This window comes from Cavia porcellus, unplaced genomic scaffold (genome assembly GCF_034190915.1).
Source record: "Cavia porcellus strain 051 isolate PalLab524CR breed Dunkin Hartley unplaced genomic scaffold, mCavPor4.1 scaffold_8, whole genome shotgun sequence".
NCBI classification, from domain to species: domain Eukaryota; kingdom Metazoa; phylum Chordata; class Mammalia; order Rodentia; family Caviidae; genus Cavia; species Cavia porcellus.
The window spans coordinates 81329821-81345553 of record NW_026947491.1 but is presented as its reverse complement, the minus strand read 5'-3'; the positions used below and the strand labels follow the sequence as shown (position 1 = coordinate 81345553).

The following is a 15733-nucleotide window of genomic DNA, read 5'->3' as shown; positions in this document are numbered from 1 at the left end:
CTAAGGTGGCTGGACAATAATTTGATAAACACAATGCTGGTCTCAATTGCTCAATAATGCTGATTCACCAAGTACATAAAACAATTGAGAATGTGGTCAAATATGTCCTAGCCCTGTGTACTGCTGCTTGTCTGTTAAATCACTCTTGGCACTAAAAGTTTTCTCCAGGCCAAAGAGCTGAGATATGTACACGATAATCAGACTACCATAAATATTATATGCAGGCAATAGTTGAAAGTCAACCAGTAAAATAATATAGATCTGGTTTGAGATGCTCTACAAAAACAGTTGCACAAAAAGCCAAGGATGACCAGCTACATCTAGCACCCAGTTCCTTCTCCTCAGCATGGCTACACACATTGTGAGTCTAGTACTGTACTCTCCATGTTCTAACGAAGTGATTTCTCTAAGAAATCTCATCTCATGTGTGCTGGAGATGAACTTTACATCGATTTCTAAGCTACCTAATTCTTACTATCTTAGTAACCCAAGAAAGCTACGGATGCTATGTTAACTTAGTAAAAGGAGAGAAGATTTAAGAAGCTGAAATAAACTGATCCAAAGAGAACCTGGTCAAGAGTTCACTCCAGACTTACAAGTTTATTTTTATTCAGTACAGTTTTCCTGCAGAATTCTTGAGTAACTGGTAATAAACAGATTCATAAATTTCAAAGTTAAATCAAAATATAAAGTGTCATAGAACTGACCCAATTTACTAGTAATTCAAATCAGTTTTGGAGATAGTATAATTTTTAGGAAGCTTCAGACAAGAAAGGCTACTCAGTCAATATGCACTACTATGAAAATAAAAGGTTTGCTATTTATTCATAAAGGCAGAAAACAATCACATTAACATTAGACAAATGTAATAAAAGGCATGAATTTTAAATACTTGTCAATGTAGACACACACACTTTTCTGGAAAATTGAAATGGGCACAGATAAAACAACTATGAACTTAGAATTGAGGGTTGGTTTTCCCTAGTGGAACAGCAGACACCAGACCTGGTCATTTTAGAAGGAAGCTAATAAATGCTGTTGATTCACACAGATTTCTAATATATTGGAGCCTTCTTCTTAAAATACATATGTTTAGCAAAGCACCAAAAGATACATGAGTGAAATATCCACGTCTAAAATCTCTGGAGGTGAAATCAAACAAGGAAAATAATAAAATGAAGTAAAATTATGAAATAAAATGAAGTAAAATGGCTACCAAAAATTACATCATTACCAAAATCCTCTAGTTAATATCCTGATAAAAATAAAAGACAACAATTATTATGTACACACCAGAAGATTTATAAAAACAATTAAAGAAGTGCTCACAATAATGCATCATGTATGACATGTAAAACATTATAGATTAGAAGACTGTTTAAGGAATTGTGTCAAAAAGCCCTAAAATTTTGGAGAAAAAATTATTAAAATCGAGACCAAAAATTACACAATGTGAACCATGATTTACTACCTGAGATCCAGGAAGCTAAAGGATGGGAAAACCCAGATTGACTGCATAGACAAGAACTCCCAAGTTAGAAACATTCTTTGAGTGAGTGAATGTGGGAAAAACAAAAGGTAGCTTGTAATAAAATTTCTGAAGCTAAAGAGGAAAAAGAAATCCTAAATATTTTTAGAGAAGAAAAAAGGTCATATTATGAAGACTGAAATATCAGTTTCATCAACTTTACCATTATCAACTCTAGAAATTACAGAAAAATGTGTTTTGTGACTATTTCCAAAGCTTTGAAGAAATGTTACTCAAAATAGAAATCTATATTGTCAAAATATGAAGTATGTGGGTTGAATAAACATAATTTTAAGTATGTAACTTCTCTAAAGGAAATGCAAATAAATAGTAGTTGGGGTGACAGGAAATGATCAACATCTGTGCTTCACCAACAAGGAGGAGTTAACGAAGAAAGAATAGAACACAAAATGCAGGCAGTAACAAAATAATGCAAAGCAGAAGATAGAGAAAGGAAAGTCAAGACATACAGCAACCCACAATACAGGCCCGGGAGGTAAATTTTATCATCCATTCTGTACTTAATATGATAGCAATATCGTAGAGACAGTGTGATTTACTTTTGTTAGTTTTATCAACATAGAGATGCTTAGTTAACATATGAAGAATACTTATAGTGAAGATGCACAGTACATTATGTACTGTATAGAATACAGTATGCTGTCCTGTACAGGATAGTATGATAATAGTGATCATCGATTTGACTGGATGAAGAAATTCTTAAAGAAGTGATTAGATTGTGAGGTCACTAATTTTTTATGAGTTTCTAGTTAATTGAGGTGTTAGGAAATAGGATATAATTAAAGGAAGTGGTTCACAGGACATAGTGCAGGGATGACATGTGTTCCTGGCTTGTTCCTCTCTGGCTCCCTGCCCGCCCTCTGCTTCTTTGAGGATGCCAGTAGCTGAGCAGTCTCTCTCTGCAGTGTCCCTCTGCCATGATACTTCTGCTTTGGAGTCATCCAGTCATGGATTGTGAGCCAAACAAATCATTTCCTCTTGTACATCATGCATGACAGTTGTTAACTTACGTTTGTTACCAATGGGAAAGCTGACCAATTCGTACATATATACAGGTTATGTCATTTGCCACCAGTGAGACACTGGACAATTATATCTCTTTGTAAAGATGCTGTAAGAATAACTCAACATTTTAAGACGTTTAGAATTTTATAAAAATTGTTTAAAAATAAAATAACATTTATGAGTTTCATCGACTTTTTCCTCTTGGCAGATATTTCCTCTGGAAACATATTCTCCCACATCAATGTAATTTACTTCTCATTACTCATCAACCTAAGCTAATTTGGCAGATCACAGTTATCTGGTTCTTTAATGAAACATGTAGGTTGCTTCATAGTTAATGAGAGCTATATATAAATCTCTTATTTATTTAATCAAAGTTTATTGGAAATTATAGATACAGGCAAAGTAAGGACGAAGTTGGAGAACCAAGGAAATTCTTATGTAACAAAGAAAAAGAGTTTTAAAATTGATAAATCAAACCTACAAGCAAAAATATTAAATACTAAAATAAATGTGTGACAGAAATAATGGCCTTTTGGATAGTGTATCTCTTACTATCCGGACTGGGTGAGGTGGTTATCTTAGTCTTTATCACCATTTTTGACCTTTCAAATGTATCACTGTAGTACTTTAAGTATGAGGTCTTGACAAAATTTTAAACTATGTTTATGAGTACAAGCTATGTATGTTAGTAAATCCCTTTTGTAGCATTTAACCACTTGACAATTTCAGTTAAACCAAAACTTATCTATTAAGGAAAAAAACATTTCTCCTAGCAAAGGTTCAATCAGATAGGTTAAAAAAAAATCCTGGAAACACCCAAGTACTTCAACCAATAATTTCAAGTCCATACACCATCTGACACATACACCATCAAACGATGAATCCTCTAGAGTTTCATGGCATACACTACATCACATATTGTCTTCTCATTTCAAATACCAGTGACCTTCAATATTGTAAAGAGCTAATTCCCTAGTGTAAGACAGTTTAGAGAAATGACTTGCTTTTTCATAGAATCTGTATGGGCCAAAACATTTTAAAATGCTAAAAGGAAGAAAATAAGTTAAAATAATTGCAACAACAACAACACCTTTACCTCTCTAAAGTTTCTGCAGGATCTTCGGGTAGTTAGATAGGAAAGTCAACTATCACCTTCTCTTTAGAAGCAAAATTCTGGTATTATTTTCCTCATAAACAAAAACAGTTGGAATGTATGAGTTTTAAATTATCCTTGTGCTTTACCATTTTTCAATTTGAATTAGTTTCAGATTTGTACAACATGTTCATCTCTATTATCCCATTTGATCTTAAAATGGCTCTATACAGTAAACAGAGCAAGTGAATTATGGGTAGACATACAATCGGGAAGCTTCAATGACCTGTTCAAAGCCAAACAGCTAGCAAGGTGCAAAAGACAAACTACGACTTTCTACTATTTTAAATTCTCATTTAAAAATCATGCATGTCATATGACATATATGCCTTAAGTATTTATTTCTTCATTTATTCATCAGTAAATACTTAATGAAAAATTACTATGTGCAAAGCCTCATGGATTTCTAAAATATCAGCCTGTCACTAGAGATGTGCTAAAGTCATATTACTGCAAGTTAGGTTTCTTTGCTGTCAGCTCTAGGACTGATCAAAGTCTTTCACGAACTTGTGTCACAGCTGCCATCATTCAAACATTGACTGAAGCAATTCCAGAGAAGAGATGCCTGGAGTCTTATCCAACAGGATCAATAGTCAAAGGAAGGCATATTGGGTTGTTGTAGAAAATTCACAAGAATATCCTGATAGTGGAAAACATTCTACGTTTTTAGTTTTGAACCCATGGTATCCAAAGCTGTTAAGTGTTATGAAGATTATTTTTATTTATATCGTGTCTCCCAGTATCCTTGAAATATAAATGTTACCATATGTGCACAAAATGAGAGAGAAAGTCAAGAATGATTTCCAGATTTCTGTTTTGGAAGCTTGAATACAGTGATAGTGTCTCTCAAACATATAAAGTGATGAGAGCAATTAGATATAATTGGAGATGGTGAATCTCACTTTAGATATGTGCTTCAAAGTGCTTGATGGTTGTCTATATAGGAAATAGACAAACTTGCATTGAATGCTGATCTTGTTCTGAGGCTCACTTGAAGATATGGCAGAAATCTTCATACTAAAGAGTATGATTCAACCCACGTAATCATGCAAGAAGGCCAAGAAAAGCACAAAAGACAGAATCTCAAAGAGCTCCAGATGCTAGACAATAGTTGTTTTTAAGTAAATGTTACATAGAGGATAAAGAAATCCTCAAGATACAAAGAGACATCAGCAGGAAAGTTCAGGAAATCTAGAAGAGAATGATTTCAGAAAAAACGTAGAGGAACATTTAATGAATGTAGTGTGTCAATATTAGCAAAGGATATAGTTCAAGTTGATTATTGTGTATGAAGATCATTGTTGAGTGTTGTCAAAGCAACTGTAGGGAAGTGACAAAAGCCGCATTTTGATGAGTGGATCATTGAGTGGAGTTGTGAATGGGAAAGAGATTGGAGACAGCAACTATACTAACTAGTCCACATTGAACATGTAGCAGCATTTGCATAATACAATTAAGAAATGACTGAAATCAACTTGGCTAACAAAGAAAATTAAGAGATAAGAGAGTAGAAGGGACTGTGCAGATCTGAAGATCATCTGTTGTTTATGAGAAAGCAGTTGACACTGGTTGTTTTCTCAAAACATGATGAGTGCAGCTCTAGACTACAGAGAGCTCGGTGTGAATCATGCTAGTCTATAAAAATTCTTTGGTGTGGATACGTTTTTCTGAGAGTATAGTACTAATAGCAAAGAGAAGGTAGAATTTCCATAATTATTTATGACAAACTAGAGTTAATTGTGGGCATTATTATCACCATAAGTAACAAATGTAAGCTCTAATTTACTGCCTCTGGCTGACAGACAAAAAAGAGGGTCCCTGCAAAGGTCCTCTGAATTCGGTGCTTTCTCCTCTTCACTGTGTTCTGTCTTTGATCGTAATGCTGTGACACTTGTTGAATAAGTCATTTAAACTGACCTCTCGGATCTCAGCGTAAGATATATTTTGAAAAGAAAAATGATTACAATTAACAGAATACTGTCTGAAAAATATATATGCTGTTTGCATCTTTCCTAAGAGGCATAACAATTTTTTAATTATAAAAATGGAAGACATATTTGCTCAGACATGTGTTAAAGAAAAAAAAAGCAAAGCAATGAAATGCCTCAGAAGACACAAAATGCAAAACATGTGTGATATTAGAAGTAAAATTCAACTTATGTTAATAATAAGTAATAGAATAAATTATTAGAAGGGTAGTAAATAGAAATCCAAAGATTACTTCTATAAGAAAAAGTATACTACCAGGTTAGTGTAAAAATTAGATATAATTTTTCAGATGCGATTTTTAAACTTTTCAAGTATGTATTTCTACTTAGTTTTCCTTAATCAAATACATTTCAACATCTGTTTTATATTAGAAATGAATAAAATATATCCATATAAAGGGAAGGCATTGGCCTTTATTTCCTTGCATTTAATTGCTTTGTAAAGAAGACAATCCAGAGAAAATCTCTTTTTTGCTTTAGTCAAAATTAAAACTGCCTTCAGTTGCCTGCTGCTGGAACAAGTCTATACATCAGAACACTACCACGTCTTTGGAGCTGTGAATTAGGAGTAGAAATTGTCCTGCACGCTTTTATAGTTTCTGGACATTAAAATATAGTTTCTGGACTTTCCTTTGCTGGGCTGCCTAGGTACCAAGCTGTTGTATTTATTGGGCGAGTTAGAGTTGGAGCCACTGGCACTCATATATTACAGAGGATTCCTACGAACACGCCAGGGGTGCCTGGGTCAATCCATTACTCCGAGCAAGCAGTGACCAATAGAAAAGGAAGGGGAAGATCCGAAAGAGCTGAGGTAAGCTGTCTTCTGAAGCCCTGGCAAAGAGAAAAGGATCCATCAAAAGGTATTCTTGGGGACTGGTCAGATGAGGTTTGACTTTTTCTCCTGGAAAGCTTTATAGCATAAAGTAAAATAAGTCAATTTTTTTTTTTTCTCTCTCTCTCAACTGATTTTTAGCAAATTGCAGACTCATCCACAGGACTCAACGGTGTATTGCTGGAAGGCAAGGTAAACTATTTTGCATTTCCTAAAATTCTTAAAGCTCATAATTCAGAGTTCTGATTTATCAGGTGTAGGGTTACAACTTCAATATCTAAAGCAAGTCTTTACTTAAAAAAAAAAGGGGGGGAGGAGGGGGGAGAAAATTAATGAGTCTCTGTTGGAAGATGGCCAGATCAACGTTCTGCAATCGTGGGGAATTTGACAGCTGGCAGAAGCCATTGTGCACATGTCATTATGCAATTTAACAGCAAAACTGAAAGATCAGCATCTCACAAATGGCTGCATATCTTTCTCCCAGGGAATCGATATAATTTACTATGTCCTTAGTAGCAATTTGTTTAAGTAAATGTACGCTGATTAAAATGTTAATTTTTAATGTTTATGTAACATACAGATACATTTTAAACTTATATATATCATGTGTATATGTATATTTTTCTATTAAAATAGTTCTAATTATAATGTTTTATAAGAAACATCGTAAAGGGTTTATGACTTTTAAGTATATCACATGTCAGTATGTATTAACCTGTTTTTATTATCCATACTGAAATTATTAATATAAGAGAATTTCTATTATACTGTAACTTTGTATTTTGTTTTGTTTTGCTTCTTATGAAGCATAAAAATGGCTAAACAGATATGCACTACACTTAATAAATTCATTTCTATGTAATAAATTGTCTTTGTCACATAGCTATGTCTATATGTATGCACTGACAGAAGGAGATTATATGATACATATAAATACGTGAATAATATATAAGAAAAAATTCAGCTTGTTAGCTGAATAGCTGGATTCTGCTATTAATATTTTGGAAGTCTTTCCCTCATCAAAGTTAAACTTACCTGAGAAATCCAGGAACAAAAGGAGAGATTAATCACATAAATTTTCTTCAGATCCTAGAATTTTCCTTCACAATAAACTGCTGAAGTGTTCCCTGATCTCCTTGTTTCTTTGGTTCAAGGGCCAAAGAACCAGGGAATCTCTTCCAGATGGTCTTCTCATTTGGAAATAAATGAAATAGCAAAAGGAACAACAAAGACACTGAACTTGAATTAGTAAAAGATCATTTTTTGTGCTCCTGTATTCCACTACTGGTTTCAGTTCAGTCTTTCGAATTAAACAGCTTGAAATGGAAAAGCACTTTTAGGTCTCCTAAAATCTATTTTCCATTTCTCAGCTGTCACTGTGATTGGGTTAAAACCAGAAGCCTCCAAGTTGAGTTAGATTTGAAGTTTGTAAAATGTTTTTCAGATAGTGCCTGCTGAATAAACTTGCATTAATTGATAACTGCGAATGAAATGTTTTCTTTACCACTCTGCTGCAGAAGGGATGTGTACTGATCTCTTGCTTCATGCAGTTATCTAAAAGTAGAGATCTTTAAATAACTAACAGCAGCATCTCTTATTCTATAGGCAAGATAATGGCATCCCCAATCCTCTTCCTTCTCTGGGTGTTATTCATGACACATACTGCATGGACTCAAAGTGTGAGACAGCTCTATGATGTCTACGAGCCAGAGGACTGGTCTGTGCATGACTTCAGTTGTCCCAGGGAATGTTTCTGCCCACCCAGTTTCCCTACTGCTTTATACTGCGAAAATCGAGGTCTCAAAGAAATTCCTGCTATTCCCTCACGAATCTGGTATCTCTACCTTGAAAACAATGAGATAGAAACCATTCCTGAGAAACCACTTGTGAATGCCACCCAGCTTAGGTGGATCAATTTAAACAAGAACAAAATAACCAACTACGGAATTGAAAAAGGAGCCCTAAGTCAGCTGAAGAAGCTGCTCTTTTTATTTCTGGAAGATAATGAGCTAGAAGAAGTACCTTCCCCACTGCCAAGAAGTTTAGAGCAATTACAGTTAGCTAGAAACAAGGTGTCCAGAATTCCTCAAGGGACCTTCAGCAATCTGGAAAACCTGACCCTTCTTGATCTACAGCACAATAAACTATTAGACAGTGCCTTTCAAAGAGACACCTTTAAAGGACTCAAGAATCTTATGCAGCTAAATATGGCCAAGAATGCCCTAAGGAATATGCCGCCAAGATTGCCAGCCAATACAATGCAACTCTTTCTGGACAATAATTCCATTGAAGAAATACCAGAAAATTATTTTAATGTTATCCCAAAAGTAGCCTTTCTGAGGTTAAATCACAATAAAATATCAGATACAGGCCTTCCTTCCAGGGGGTTTGATGTGTCATCAATTCTAGATCTGCAACTGTCTCATAATCGCCTCACAAAGTTTCCCCGAATCAGTGCCCGTCTGCAGCATCTGCACCTCGATCATAACAAAATTAAAAGTAAGTAAGCATCACTGTCTTAGAAGGGGATGTCCCCCTGCCTGACATTTACCTATATCTTCTGTTAGAATGGCAATTGCATTGTGCTCACAACTAAAATGCCCTTCATTGTTAATGTATTTTCAATTTTAATGCTACTTTTTTCTATTTGCAACCTTAATAAACTAAGTCCAAATTAAAGACTGAAAGTGGACCTTAGTAATCTTCAGAGATTTAGTGTCTATAGGAGAAACTAACTCTCTATCTTTGAATCATAAAGATTCTGCCATGTCTGTCTTGGTAGGAAGATTAGTTTAAGAAAGTGTGCTGGGAGCCAACATCATAATATGGAATAAATGTATTATGATTTAAGAGAAATTAGGGAATCAACTGCACCCTAAATATTTAGGTCAATTCATGACTGAAAAATTCCTATTAGAACCTCTGATTAAAAACCTCTAAATCAAATTTCTCACACTTTCCTTTGCACAGGTTTGTGGCTCCGGTCCAGAGTACCTGTCTTGAAAATTTTCATTTCTGACAAGTTCTTAGGCGAGGTTCCTGCTGTTTCTCTGGGAACCGCACACTGAGAACTGCTACTGCAATTTACTACTTTACTTGATTGAAATGAAGTTAAATGTCCTTGGGAGTTGGTAATTTCTTGGGTCTTTTAAACAACCTTTTCTTTCCTGAATGGAGCTTTTGATATGGGAATGAGAGATGAATACAAAATTCTTTGGGGCAAAGGTATCATGAAAGGAAGAAGTGGGTAGAGAAACTAAAGGCTGAATATCTCAGAAATAAACTTGACCTCTTTACAATTGTGCCTAAGGTCAGGGCGCATCTGGTGTACCCTTATCTTGGGCCAGCCACAGAGTCATCGATTCTGTTCATGGATATTCAACCCTGATACAAACCCTTAGGAACATAACTTCGGGGAGTTTTTTTCCTTTGAATCTTCATAAAACACATTCATAAGTGAGATTTAGTCAAAGTGGCCTGAAGAACATACACAGATAATTGTCAGAAGGTGCAGTTTCCTGGCTTTAATGAATCAGAATTTCCTGTAACCAAATAATCACAGTATTATATATGATTTATAAGAACAGACTATTTTTCCACTGGATACTGCTTAACTGTTCAAGATTTTTATAACAGCATAGTTGAGCATAAAATTCAGGAATTAAATGGCAGATTGCCACCACAGCAGTTAGCTTTCCATAGTAAAAAAAATATATTGTTTAATCCTGTAGTCCAAAGAAAAAGATCCAACTGGAAAAAAAACCCTCATTCATTGATGAATCTCTTTAGCTGAACCAAGTAGTCCAATGGCCAATAACCAATACTTTCGTACATGTACAGTTTTTTCCTGATGAGTCTTCTATGCTTTTACAGGTTCATTTCTCATCTGACAGCAAAGACCTACAGACGACTCATGTGAGAAGTTAACTTTAAGTGATTTCACATACAGTCCTTGTTTGTGAATTGAATATTCTACCCAGACAATTTGACAAAGTGCATGTTTAGGGAAGTGTTTGCTTAGATGTTTCTATTTTTCACTTTTTTCTTATCTTAGTGTTCATCAGAGTCTTGGAAGGCTTCTGAAATAGAGGTTGTGTGGTCCAACTTCTGAAACAGAGGTTGTGTTGTTTGATTGTTTGTTTTTTGCACTAGGAATCGAACTCAGGATTACATACTTGCCAGGCAAGCATTGTGCCATTGAGCTATATCTCTGAACGTTTTCAAGTGATTTTGGTACAGTGGGTCTCAGCAGAGGCCTAACTAGTATATAATACTGTGGATTCATGACTTGGGAGCCTCTTGTTCATTCTCTAACTCTTTATGATATTATTACAAATTTCCACAAAGGACAAACTAAAGCTCAGCCTAGCAAGGATAGTCACTGAAGAATAATTACCAGAATTTTACATTAGAGCTTTTTATTTTAAATAAAGTAGATTAAAATTTATACTCCTCTAATAAACATATGTTTCTTCCATTCAATTCCATTGAATATAAGAGTTTAACAAGAATTTCTAAAATCAGAAAAGCAACAACATTGATAAAGAGAAATCCAGTCATTTGTTTCTTAATATAGATATAAAATGTGGTTGTTTTTATACTCCAAATAAGCAAATATGAAACAAAATTTTCCTGACTCTAATTATTGGTATATAATTACACCACAGGATGTTATAATAAATGGCAAAGTATTCTTAGCTCCTCTTGTCACATAACCTAGTTGTTAATAAAATAGTTTTCAGTAAACATATATTTTGTATGTAGAATCTTCAAAATTTATCAATTTTCTCATGCAATATGATTGACATAGTCATTTCTTCTGAATATTTTTGAGGACTTTAAAATTTTGTTATACTTTTTATATACTCAAATAACTTAGTTCCTGGTATGCTTGAGAAAAATCATAATTTGTGAAAAATAATCTAAAAATTTAGAGTGCTTGTCATTTTCTACTTATTCAGATGGCACTGGTTTTGAGTCTAGAGCACAGCAAGGGTATGAGATGACACACAGGGAGGGACAATTCTCTCCTCCCGGCAGTGGATGCTATGTAACAGGAAAAGATTAATGTTAGCCCACTGTTCCTATAATGTTCAGGTTGGAGAAGTAATATTGCCTGATAAAGTTTATGTAATTATAAAATGAAAATGTATGAGAAAAAACTTTAAAGCCACAACATTGCTAGTTATGAGTGTTTTATGAAATTAAATTCATATAATGGCATAAGATTCAAGCAAAGCAATCTTAAGCATAAAAATCTTTCCAAAATGTGATTATTTACATAATGAAAGGACGGAGACAAGAGGCACTGCCCAAGTTAAGTGGGCCTAGATAAGAAAGATTCTTGCTCAAAATAGTTTCAGACAGATGTTGAAAGCCAATATATAATCTGGACTCAGTGAGACCAGCTGGTCTATACTTCTCTGGAGTTTGTCAATTCAACAAGTCATCTCTCTGGAGGACGTTCCTAAATCTCAGTATAGGCATGGATGCCAAGGGCTCAGATCAGGGCGGGTGCACAGTTTCATCCTACCCACATGAAAAGGTTGATGTGCTATTTCCTGGCTTTGATTCTTTGCAGTTCATTTCTTGGCAAATGTGTCCTTCCCAATTACATACAGGTATATGTAGAGATTGAAGATTGTGTTTAGGAAGTGTTATATATGCAAACTTACGTTAATTACTTTTTTAAAAAATTGTCATCCAACAATAGTTTGCATCTTGTGAGGTACTTTTCAAGCATTTTGCTTTATATTGGATTGACCTCTCTTTATCCATCCTCCCATCTAACCATTCATTCAACCTTTTATCTACCCAATTTTTCAGCACCAGTTCTGAACACTTGTGTCCATCTGTGTCTCATCTTTCAGCAGTTTAAATATGTTTCATCCCATCTGTGAGCATAAAGGAAAGGTAATATGTCTCACACACCTTTGCTCACAGTACAGTTCTTAATACTATTTCCTTTCTACTGTCCTGTTTTAAACACAGCAGATCATAGAGTGACGTGACTACACACCAGCTGCACCCTTTTACCAGGTTACTTTTATAAAAGGAATGCATAGTCGCTACATTACAAAAAAAGTTGTCTATTTCTCTAGCACTATCATTCTTCATGCCACTAGATCCTCCGTAGGCCACTGCAGTAGTTTCTTGCTTGTTCAGCCTCTGCCATTTCTTGTGTCCTAATGAGTCATTGTTGCTATCTTTGACTCTATAGGTGTGAACGTCTCCATGATATGTCCTACCACCACATTGCATGCAGAACAAGACGTTTTCATTCACGGACCTCAACTGAGCTACCTCCGACTGGATGGGAATGAAATTAAACCACCGATCCCAATGGATTTAATGACATGCTTCAAGCTTCTTCAGGCTGTTATTATTTAAGTACATCTTTAGCAATTCCAGAATTAGCTTTTAAACGAGCTAAAATTTCCAGCTGCTCTTGGCAACCATTTTCATTGTGCAGCTTATTTTTTTTTTCTACACTAAAATGCTTCTGCAATCGGCCAGTGACATACAGTGCAACTTGTATTAATTTTCTTCTCAATTAATATATCAGACACAGAGTTAATAAGATTATCAACTCAAAGATAGTTATGTTGTTTCTGTTACAACTGATTAATACCAAGTAATGCATTTACAGTGTGAAAGTGAGAAGCCCATATTTGTTTTATGTTCAAACTTAATTATGCAGGTGCTATACTTACACTATAAACACAGGAATCAAAGAGGACATAGGCAGATTGGAAGCAAACAAAAATTTCTTTCTCATGATTATGATGAAACACACGCAGACTGTTGAATGGATTTTGGGCACACAACTTAGGCATTTTAACATAAGATGGGTACGAAATGACTCAAATACTTCGCAGAAAGAGATTTTTTGTCCTTTAACACTGAATAGCAAAGCAGAAGCCATCTAAATTCATTATCGTATTACAGCTCTTTCTCTTAGATACACTGTCTTCTAGCAATTGAAGAGGTTCTAAAATTTACATTTATTATAAAGCATTTCTCACAGAATCATCATGTTTTTACACTTGGAATTGCAAATTAATCAATTTTCATTTTGATCATGATATTTGAATTTTATAAATAAGAATTAAAGGCTTTCTAATAATCCAATAAAATGTTTTGAGAAAATTATTCTCATTTCATTTAGGGACATATAATAATAAAAAGTGCCATACTTATAATCGTTTTACTTTTTCTAGCATGAATATATGCAATCATATTTTTAATCTGTCTTCCTTTTCCTTATCTTTCCTGTAAAAGTAGAAAAAATATTGTATTGTTCTTATTTTACATACTTGTTTCTCATGAGTTAAAAAAGTAATCCAATATGTCATTATGTGATAAAGTGTACTTTAAACTTTTAGTTTTGTAAGATAGGTACTATCAACAATAAACATTCCAGAGAGATTAACTGGCATTGTTATAAATGTTTTCAAATTGTGCTCTCAAAAAAAATCATAAAGGTTGACCTTTTTTCACTCCAAAACAGGATAATATAGTCTTAGGATCAAAAAGTTAAAAAGTGTTCAATAGATTACTACAAAGACCCTCAAAAATTTACCATCTTTCACACTGTGAATTCTCAGAAAAATAGTATAATGTCCAGCATTATCTATTTTCCCACCAAAACTAATTTGGAGGTAAAGAAGAACCAATCTTCGTATTGTAGTTTTTGAAATACTACATGTGGGCAAGTAATCAAAATAATTCTTATTCAGATGATAAATATTTTTTTAAAATATCTCAATGCACATAAATATAGTTATGAAAGTTACATGTTATATAATTCTACCCTAAGAGAGTTTGGTAGACATTGGTAGATTTGGAAAAAAGAATACATAAATGAATAACATTACTATTTAAACATTTGTCTCATGAAAATATATTTCTGGAAGCTCAAAACTGAAGAATAGGATTTATGGGTAAAATTCTAAGGATTTATATTTTTGCAGTAAGTACAGACTGATTTTCTAATATAATTGTTCCCCTCTTATCCATAGGTTCACTTTCTACATTATCAGTTATATATGGAAACCCTTAGTCTGAAACTATTAAATTGAAAATTCTATAAATGTACAATACAAAAGAAGTTTCTACTGTTCTGCTCATTCCCACATAGGGCACGGATCACCCCCTTACTCAGCATATCTTGTTATATACCTAGCCTAACTTAAACCATCTGAATTATCAGAACTGCCATCGCAGTATCACAGTGCTTGTGGTCAAGTGATCCTATTGCAGTAGACTTAAACTGCTTATGTAACAGGCATACACTTCTCTATTCATCCTATCCTGTAGGCATTAAATCATTTTGGATCATTATGAGAAGAGTGAATGTGGCACAATAAGACAGTAAAATATTCACGTAGGTTTTATTATGGTACACTGCTATCCAGTGGAGCCTCGCAGTTTGAGCCGGTCGCATTCCTAGGGCACCTGCCAATTGTGGAAAACTGTGGATTTCAGATATCGTCAGAAATATGCCTATACGTGCCTATTTTTATAGTTTAAACACTAAATATGGTGTCTCCTGCAGTTATGTAATTTTAAAATTTAATAAATACTGTATTAATAAAGTCTCAGAGATTCAGGGCAATTTGGCGGAATCTCTGGCATCTTAGGGTTTTTATAAAGAACAAAATCTAGAACAACCGCGTCTGTTAGGACGCAGGAAAGCTGGAGTATCTGCCAGAGATTCATTAATGGGCTGGAGCCAATCAGCAGCAAGCAGAACTGAATATTGCTCTTGGATTGGCTGCTTACAAATCATCCCCACACACACATGCGCGAGCGCAAATTATATTTGCAGTTTCCCTGAAATTGTGGGGGTTTCCTCGCACAATTATTAGGTTCTGCCCAAAAATCTGCCAACAACTGAGGTCACAGTCTCTGAGCCACAACATTGCAGGAGTGCACTGTAATTATATTTTTATTAGTTGTTAGGATCTTTTCTGTGCCTAATTTTATAAATTAAATTCTATTATAGGTACATAGGCATAGTCAAAACCCAGTGTATGTATCTTGGCATTATGTGGGTCAAGTATTCATGGGACTTGTTTTTTTCACAGATAAGGAAGAACATAATTATTCAAAGTCACCCAGCAATAAAGTCAATTTTTCTTGCGGTTGAGTTCATCCGTCAGTTTGTTCAATAAAGAAAGAACGATGACACAAGACAAATG

The 15733-nt window shown here is 34.4% G+C and overlaps 1 protein-coding gene across 2 annotated transcripts; it reads left to right on the top strand.

The window, feature by feature from the left end:
• Positions 1-6223: 6223 nt before the first annotated feature.
• Kera (keratocan) lies at positions 6224-13962 on the top strand. 2 transcript variants are annotated; one of them, XM_003475893.4, is made up of 4 exons: positions 6224-6509; positions 6672-6722; positions 8136-9029; positions 12751-13962. In XM_003475893.4, the coding sequence occupies exons 3-4, from the start codon at positions 8144-8146 to the stop codon at positions 12918-12920; spliced, it is 1056 nt and encodes a 351-aa protein (XP_003475941.2). In that variant the 5' UTR covers positions 6224-6509; positions 6672-6722; positions 8136-8143; the 3' UTR covers positions 12921-13962. The 2 variants fall into 2 exon arrangements, with proteins under 2 accessions (XP_003475941.2, XP_013014494.2); XM_013159040.3 differs by having other exon boundaries at positions 6249-6558.
• Positions 13963-15733: the final 1771 nt, after the last annotated feature.